Source organism: Parasteatoda tepidariorum, chromosome 4, assembly GCF_043381705.1.
Source record: "Parasteatoda tepidariorum isolate YZ-2023 chromosome 4, CAS_Ptep_4.0, whole genome shotgun sequence".
Taxonomy (NCBI): domain Eukaryota; kingdom Metazoa; phylum Arthropoda; class Arachnida; order Araneae; family Theridiidae; genus Parasteatoda; species Parasteatoda tepidariorum.
Window position 1 is genome coordinate 23806521 of NC_092207.1, and position 9823 is coordinate 23816343.

Genomic DNA, 9823 nt, shown 5'->3' on the forward strand with positions numbered 1-9823 from the left:
ATTTGAAATTGCAAACAGTTCACATATTTTTCTTAATCACACTATTCTAAATTTCAGTTGTTGAGAAAAGTAACTGTTGTAAGTTTTGTTTTAAAGTCTTTCCCACAAAAGGGCTAAAGCCATGTGTTGTAAAACAATATGAAATAGTAGTCTGCCACTGAACGCCGGATGTAAAGATAATATAACAAAACGTGGAATAGTAAAGCGCTCAATTCAAAATAAAATAGCAATAGCATAACACTTCTCATTTCTGCCAATGAAAAGGAACTATTTCAGTACTCATAACCAACCAATCGTTTTTTTCTCGGTGTTAATCGGAGATAGATAGACATATGATATGCTCACTACGTGCTCTTGCGCGCCGAAGCCTATCAATTAAAAATGAAAACTGTTGCCAGCGCGAGAAAAGAAATATCATCGGTTTTATTGATACATACATACGTACGTATTAGCGTTTTATATAATATAGATTTTTAAAAAAAGACCTACTTTATAAAATCAAATATTCATTTCCTGCAAAATTATTGACATAATTCAGAATATTTTCTTGATATTTAAAAAGAAATATTCATTACTTTATTAATTAACACCATTATTAGCTCTTTAACATAAAATTAAACAGTTATACACACATTTTTATAAACACAGAATTTCTAATTCCGTTTATTTATAATTCCTTTAAGCACAGAATTTCAGGCATACGGCCAATTCTTTCCAGCGGGTTGAACATAAAACTCACATTTCCATAAGAAAATGGTTCTAAAAATCAAATTCATTTTAGGTAATGAGTAGAATGGGATTTCTTTTTATAAATCAATCCCAGTCCCAAAAGAGGTACGAAGAAAAACGCCTAGTTAAGTGCTAAACAAGAAGAAAACCCACAGAAACTATATTTTCTTACTCAAATTTTTCAGGCCGAATATTATATTTTTAATAAATATTACACACATTTGGAAGAAAGAAAAAATTTTAATAAATAAAAGGATTTTTTCATAAAATTCAGATTTTCCAACGGATATATCATTTGTGAATCAAACGAGTACTGCAGAACCGAAAGAAGAACACGAGGCTCATTTTGCAAAGGATGATGATAGAAATACTTGCTCATCTACAACTGATGGCTATGACAGCTATTGGATGGGAATGTTTAAGGATCCAGGAGAATTGATAAGAATCATGATTTTTATGCCGCAAGGTAGATGCGCTACTTTTATTATAATTATTTTTCTTTTGACAGTAAACCAAATTTAGCTTGTACTGATTTCCTAACTTTACTTTGTTTACTGAGTATTTTGTCTGTTCTTGTCGCAGAACGCTATTTTAAATCTCTTATAACTCCAGAACCGTTGGCGTTAAGGTCTTAAAATTCGGATATTGACTAAGAAGAGTCACTTTAGCCTCCTATCCGAGAAATTCGAACATTCGAGAGATATGTTTGAAAAAAAGAATTTTTTTTTCGCATTAAAGTTTAACATTTGCCATTGTTATGGATAAAATTGTAGACGATTCTGTTTGAGATTTTTTCTCACGTTCTTTAATGTTTAATTACATTTTACAAGTTCATTCATCAACGTAAATGGCGTATGGATCGGTGCTACATCACCGAATTAGTATTTCTTAAATTATCTGAAACCACGTGTTTATTTTTTTGCTTATAGTAGTGGTTTTAGAAGGCTGGAAAAAAATAAGGTGAAATTTTTTTCAAATAATTAATGAATCCTAAGACGAAAAAGTATGAAATTAAATAAACTTAAAATTTTATAAATAATCACTATTTCTATGGGTCTACACAAAACAATTAATGACATATTTCATGTAACGTATAAAAATCGAGTTCATGTAGCCTCGACTAATTTTAAAAGGTTTTATGTTTATTTTGTATAAAATCTCTCTTAAAATTTGTTGCAAAACTTTCCTGTAAAATGTTTAAAGAAAGCAAAGTAAAATTCTGTGGTTTAATGAATAATAAATAATAATGAATCCAAATAAACTACCGACTTTTCCTTTGATCATTTTAAATTTTTTTACAAGAATGTCTTGCATTTTAAAACAAACTATATATTATTTGAAAAATTAGTCGAAGTTATATGAACTCGACTCTTATAAATCACACTCAAAATTTAACTTCATATTTTTTTCGTGCGAAACTGTAGAAAATTTGCTCTGTTTTTAATGTTTTAACAATTATTTTATTTTGTCATTTTTAAAAAATTCCGAACTTTTTGAAGTGAGCAGTGGTTATTTTTATATATAAAGCGGAAACCTAGTGAATAAACATTAAAAAATTTAACAACGTTCATACTTTTTGATTAATTTCCAGCTCAACTTGTATTGTATCATTTACAACTAATGCAATTAAATATTTAACAATTCCATTTTTCTTTTCGTTTTGTTTTTTAGTACAATATTTAAAAAAAAGTTGTTTATCGGGCAGCATAATTTTTTATTTAGTCTTAATTGTTGATTTTTTTTTATTAAATCTTATTTAGCAGATATTATTTTTATTCAAACTTTTAAATAAACTCATGTTTCTCGTAGCGTATGCTATTTTGACAACTTTACAGTTGAGAGCGATATTTAACAATATTATTTTCAAAATGTCCAAAGTTTTTAAGCATTAAACGTGTGCTACATTTTGTTAAAAAACTATATAGTTCTAAACCGTTTAGAAATTAATTTGAAGCAATCTTTAGTGCAAAACAAAAATGGACGCAATGTCAATAGTTTTAAATAAACTCTTAAATTAAATTCTCTCTATTTGTATAAAGTATACAGTTAAGTATATAGTAAGTCTATGGTTAAGTTCTCTATATACCTCTCAAGTGCTCTTTTTACGTTTGATTAATTTTAGGAGAAGTTGCTTATGAGGTTCTACTTTTAAGGAAAAATGGATCAGAAATTAGCTGTGGAATTCAAACGGATAGTATTAGTAAAAAGATTTTTTTTCATGATCTCATACACAATTTTATTTTCAAAATTGGAGTATTAATCTTTTTTTTAAAAAATTTTTAGCTCGTTTAGGATGGGCATATCATGTGTGTCCCTGTCGTAACAACAGAGATGCCATAGGTGTAAAAATAAAATCGCTATCTTCAAAGCCTCTTCAAATATGTGAAATTAAAGCCTTTGTTTTGACTTGTAAGTATATTTAAACTCAAATTTTTCTTATGCTGTAAGATATTTTGGGGCATGTTCAATTGTAACATCGTTCGTTTACTTAACAGGGTGTTAAGTCAAACCATATGATCTTACTTCTTAAATTTAATAACCGGCTGTGGTTCGATCTTTGCCGTCGCTAAGAGCAGACCATTGCATCTAATATTCGTGCTCGTAAAATCTGTGGAATCAAAAGTATTGTGGTCGAGTACAGATGCACAGGTATCTGGGGACAATTTCCTTCTGCTTCAGTTATATGTCAAAATTGATAAAGTAGCCTCACGTATGAGTTGTGTTTCCATCTGTCTGTGGAATTCTGAGATGTGACGCACTTCACCCTTGCGGTGCTTTCTTGTCAAACGAAAGACGCACCTTTCTGACTTAATTCGTGAAAAACCAATAGACGGAGAAGCTTGGCCTGTCCAAGTGTCATTAGAAACAACAACAAAGTTGATGACACAATTCTATGGTTCGAGTTGAACGGGAACATGATTCTATTTAACCTTGTAAAGTTGCAGCAAAACTCCCCCATATTGTGGTTTGAGCAAGAACGACGCAATCGGGGGGGAGGGGGTCTGAGAAGTTCATATCCCTCAATATTTGGGGAGTCAGAACCCAATATTTTGAGAAAAAATATTTCTGTTTCATTTTTCATGAAAAATAAAATATGTTTTCTTTAAATAAAAAAAATTTTATAATACAAAAATACTTATTATATAAAAACGTAAAAATATTTATAGGAAAAAAATACACCTGGAAGAGGAAAAAAAATTAATTGCATGGAAAAATAACAAGATAAGCATTTAGAAAACAAAATATAATTGGCACTGCCACTTTAACCTTTTTCCAAATAAGCATTAAACCGAATCAGATTCATCAGATCATATAAAGGGTAACAGCAAAATGGCAAAACTAGTTTAGTTAGGAGACAGACGAAAGCTTAGGCCTCTCAATATTAATTTTATTTTTGGGGTATTTTCCAATATTTTGAAATGAATCAGAAAATTTTGGCAGATAATAAGTTATTTTATGCAAAGATAATTCCACAAGCAAAATAATTTTTAATAGTTATTTATTGCATTATGTTATTTTATTCGAGAACAATCGAAAAATTTAGAAACGTATAACATTCCATTTTTTACATAACCTTAAAGTAGTAATTTTAAGTACAAAATTTTAATGAAATCGGTCGAATTGTTCACAAGAATTGAAATTTTTAATATGAGACATTTTTTTCAAAAAATACACTTCAACGCCTGCCCCGGAGGTTTAATCAGCATATCTAGAATATTATATACGAATAAATAGTATGTTCATTTACATTTATACTTAGTTTGTAACTGTTTATCTAGATACAAAAGTAATATTTAATAATCCTAAAAATATGTTTCAAAAGTAATAATTACTGGACAAAATATATCAAGATGTTTAAATTTTTTGTAACTATGTATTAAATGCTTGTGTTAGGAAATAATTTTGTTTTCGAAGCATATATTTTATGTTATGCTTTTGGCATGCATCAAGAAAAAGATATTCTTATCAACATAAGTCTTTCGGCATTTATACATTTAAAAGATGCTGTATCATGCTCAGCAAATCCAGAATCGCTTTCGCAGCTCTTTTTAAATCCAAGTGGTGTACGGATTACTGTAAAAAGGCAAAAAAATCAAGATATGGAAGTTTATTTATTTCTTATGTTTGCTGAAAAATCTAAAACTTATAAACTGGAAATTCTAAATTTAAAATCTAGCTAATATTAGCTAGCAAGGGTTGAATTTTATATTGATTTAATTAATCCCTAATTTGTAAATCTTAAAAAATTTAGCTGTTAATATTAATGCTGTTAGTATTAATAGTGAAATGTGCAAGAAATGGCAAACAATATATTTCAGCAGATAATTTCAATTCAATAATTAGAAATTAGATTTATTAGAAGAAGAAAAATTGCTGAAGTTCTCCCTCTTTCTCTCTCCCTCTCTTCAGAAAATTTTAAAAAAACGTTCTGAGAAGAAAATTTTTAAACTCTAATAACTTAAGAAAATATTACTACGTCTTCCTTTAACTAATAATCCAATATATTCCTTTTCTTTTCTTTTTCCTTGAAATTAATGGAATTGTTATTTTGCAAGAAAAAGTAAACGTTAGGAAAGTGAATAAAGGAATTAAAAATAGAATGAAGACATAGATATTTGTTTTATTTATTAATAATTTTTCTTCTCCTCTTTCCATGCATTCACTGTAATTTCGCCTTTTTTTTTAATGGGTTCCATGTATTTGCAGCTTATGCACAGTAAATAAAACTTATCCTTCTTCTTCTTAATTTTCTTCGCTAATCTCTCTTTTCTTTTATTCTTTTTCTTGTCTTTATTGTGATATATACAAAAGGTGAACAAAATAATGGAAACAATTCTGTACAATTATATTTTTTAATATTTCTGAAGAAATGCTTAAAGAATTAATTTAAAATTTCAGAGGTGTTTAGGTCAGGAAATTTCTCATACTCATCAATGAAATTTAAAGCTCTTTAGAGGCTTAAGGGACCGAAAATAAGTTACAAAAGGAAAACAGTGTTTTTGAACATTCTATGCCAAAAATTGTGGCAATAAATTTTTAACTTGTAACAATTACTTCAGTTATTATATGAAATAATTGCACAAAATTTCGCAAGCCTAGCCTAAATGTTTTTGGAGATATGGACATTTTTATAAAAAAAAACTAACATTTTTTGTCTCAAGTTTTGTTGCTATTAGAGCAATTTAAAATCAGTTGCAAAAGTTTTGATTTAAAATTTGTCACCGTTTTTTTTTACATGATAGACTTTAATAGATTTAACTTTAATTGAACAAATAGTGTTGACTTATTCTAAAGTTTCTGAGATTTTATAGATGCATTTTATTTGCGGATCCAAATTGTACTGATCCTCAACTGCCATTGAATATAGTCGGAAACAGCTGATTAACAGCTGGAATTTCTCAAATTGATACTATGCCATTCACTTGTTCTAAATGCTACTGATGAGCGTTAAATACATTTTTTTGCTGATCGTATCTTCAAGTTGATCTAGAATATGATCGGCCTTAATCGATTAACTACTTCAATTGGGTAAATGCCATTTGCTCAATCCAATTCCACTTATATCGTGTAGATACATTCAGCTCCCACGTGTGTCGATCATCACCCTTACATAGAATATGATCGGCTTTAATCGATTAACTACTTCAATTGGGTAAATGCCATTTGCTCAATCCAAGTCCACTCATATAGTGTAGATGCAGTTTGATTGACAACTCCCACGTGTATCTCTCTTCATCTGTAAATAGAATATGGTTTGCCTTATTTGTTTAAGGGGAGTCGGAGAGGCATATATCAATAATGCTTAAACTCACCTTTTTCTATGTACCTTTTCTATGAAACTACTTAAACTATCGTTTTGAAATCTTTCCGGGATATTTGAGATTATATCAGTTGCATGCTGCGATAACATTTTAGCGTCAAGAGGAATACTTTTTGAGCTATGAAAAAAATTTTCTCAAAATTGATGAAACTTTTTTAAAAATCAAAAGTTCTCAGTTCATAATTTTTTTTAAAAAATTCTGCTAAAGGATTTTATTAAGAGTTATCATAATGTAAATATGTATTGGGTGTACAAATTAGTTCGGTCCGTTTTCTTGTGATCAAAAATGCATTTATTTCAGAAAAAAATGAATGAACAGATTAATCAAAATATTGTCCATCGCTGAGTACTACTTTTTCCCACCTCTCAGGCAATTCTCGAATTCCATCTCGAAAAAATGTCTCGTCTTTTGAGGCGGTCCAAGTTAGGAGCCAATTTTCGATTTCTGCGAAAGAAGTGAATAGGTGACCTGCCATATCATGCTGCATCCGTCGGGACAACCAGTTCAGAAGGAAAAATGTCCAGCGAATACAGCGGGTGCGGTAAAGTATCCCACTTGAGCCTTTCCAAATAATTTTTTACGACTTTTGTGACATCAGGCTGATTGTTATTAGGCAGAAGAATAACTTTATCATGTCTTTGCTCGTATTCCGGCCGTTTTTCTCGTAATACACAGCTCAAATGAATTAATTGTAGCCTATACCGATCACCCGTAATGGAATCACCAGATTGTAGCAGCTCATAGTATACAACACCATTCACCATTCTTGAAACGTCGAAACCATTCCCTACATGATTTATCAGTTGGAGCATTGTCACCATAAACTTCTACAAGTATTCGATGCGCTTCAGCTGCACTTTCTTCCAGAAGAATAGAAAGATAAAACCTCCCGCAAATGGTGCTCCGTTACCACAAAACTTGACATACTCACCAAAGTAAAGAACAGGGTTTTTGTAGGAAACTCAAAGCGATATAAACTGAATATTATTGACAGATGTTTAACCTCTCTGAAACCACCGAAACCAGCTGTCACTATGAAAGATTCATAACACCAAAGCCATCTCTTAAAAACTCCCAATATATGTAAATATTTTTGGAAAAAAAAACTGAAACAATAACTTGTTTAGATGCTGAGAAAAGAGACATCGAAAAAGGACCCTTTCAGCATTATTTGTATATGCTCCACCAACTCCCTTTAACTGTTCCATTTAAATAAATAACTTTTGCTTTATACAGTGCAATTTCTTTCATCCAATTCCACTTATTTACATTTTCATTGACAGCTCCCATCTGTGTCGATCCTCACCTGTATATAGAATATGGACGACTCCAACTGACTCGTAAGACTGCTACATTGTTCTGTGACTCAGGTCACACACCTAGTGCTGCAAGTCGAGTCGAATGCGTACGAGATGGCATCTGGAACATCAAAAGTCTTTACTGTTTAGGTAAGATAGAGTTAAACTTGGCTTTGTAGAAAAACATTGACTGCACATCATGTTTCACTTTATAGAGCTAGACAGATTAAAATTTAACTGGTATTACACCTTTAAATATTTAAAATATTTAATGATTATTTTTATAATAGTAAGTTTTTTACTTAACATTACTAACAAAAGTAAGAGCAAGAAGCAAAAGCAACGTAAGTCTAGACCAGTGGTTACCAACTGGCGGCCCGTGAAGCCTTTTTTTTTTGTGGTCCGCGAACTAAAATATATTAGTTGTCATTTTTTGGGGGATAATTTTTGTAAAAAATCTATATGGGTTTTAAATACTTTTGGGTTTTATATCTTAACAATTTGATATCTGTTGCACATTAATTGTTTAGTACATCGGTGCACATTAAAGTTATTGCAGCCAGAACTTTTTAATATGCAATTAAATATTTTTAAAAATCTACTTCTTATTTTAATTTGTAATGCAATACTTTTGTTTTGCACAACTTGATAAAAATCTGACAGTAATATTTAATGTTCCTTCAAACATAAAGTTGTCCTATATAAAATTTGATAGAGTTGCAACCCACCATTTGACTGGTGTTTTTAATTGCGACCCCCGGCCTCAAGTAAGTTGGAAACCCCTGGTCTAGACTCATGGACTCTACTATTTTTGTCATTTTTTTTAACTCTTGAAGAGCATCGAATAACGAACGTTAAATTATAAAGCAAATAACAAGTACCAAAACAAGTAAAAGAAATATACTTTCTCTTGAATAACATGAAATCGATTGTTCATAATTTTGACCGAAGTTAGAAAATATGGTTCTAATAATTTAGTAAAGAAACACTCAGGAAGATTCGGCTCCTTAATAGAATTTTTCCATTAACGTGAATCCAAATTGTTTTGTAACCATTTATAGTTTTACCCTAAAATAGTTTCATGCAAAATGCTTTTTGATAATTATCTTCGCCATTATTTTATGAAAAATAGAAACTATTTGAAGTTGTAGGACGTAATAATTTTTCCAATTCCACGGAGAACACAATTTCAAAAGACAGAACCCATTTTAATAAAATCAGTTAAATAGTTTAAGTCCCAAGAACTTAATGACCGATTCATTACATTTTTATTATTCTTTCATTTTATTAAAAAATTTCATTTTCTCGTGTCTATTGTTTCTTTTCAGAAATTTTCTTTTCACCTAGTTTGATTTTAATGCATGATTATTGTTCTATGATTTTTGTCGTTTTTTTTAATATTTGATGAAGCAAAATTTCATTTTTCAGAGAACCAATGGGATGCAAGAGAACCAGGTAGCTTAATCGAGAAAGAGCGAAAATCATTTCATAACGATCCTTAAAATGCCCTGTAATATTGATTTAACGTTCTTGCTCACTCTCAGAAATAAAACTCTCATTTTGACGGTTCAGTAATAGGTCAATTTTTTTAAATGGAACTTTTGTTTTACAACGTGAAACAATGATAACTGCGAAACAAATATAAGGATTGGGGAGTGAAACTAACAAGAAAGGAGCTGAATAGTAATAAATAAAATTGAAAGCTTGAGTGCCTGTTTTACTGCCTGTTCTTTATATACTGTAAGAATTTTTATTCTTAAATTATGATAAATAACCGGTGGACGTCTGTCGATCCACTTTACCGTAAAATTTACTATAAAGAACATTTTTTACTTTTACGGATTTGAAACCGTTTACAACTAGTACGGTTAAAAAATCGTGAATACAAAACTATACGGTTTCTTAACTATTTACAGCTAACATGGTTTAAAAACTGTGAAAAAGAAATTTAACTGGGCATTGGCGATAGTTCAG

General features: G+C 30.1%; 1 protein-coding gene across 1 annotated transcript in view; it reads left to right on the forward strand.

Moving 5' to 3' along the window:
• LOC107444244 (uncharacterized) overlaps window positions 1–9557 on the forward strand; it is a gene marked incomplete in the record, with an annotated part of 14687 nt that extends 5130 nt beyond the window's left edge. Inside the window, 5 exon segments of the mRNA XM_043040866.2 lie at window positions 1004–1195; window positions 2852–2929; window positions 3013–3138; window positions 7835–7999; window positions 9278–9557. Of these exon segments, the coding sequence (XP_042896800.2) occupies window positions 1004–1195; window positions 2852–2929; window positions 3013–3138; window positions 7835–7999; window positions 9278–9351 (635 nt within the window).
• Between the last annotated feature and the right edge of the window lie 266 nt (window positions 9558–9823).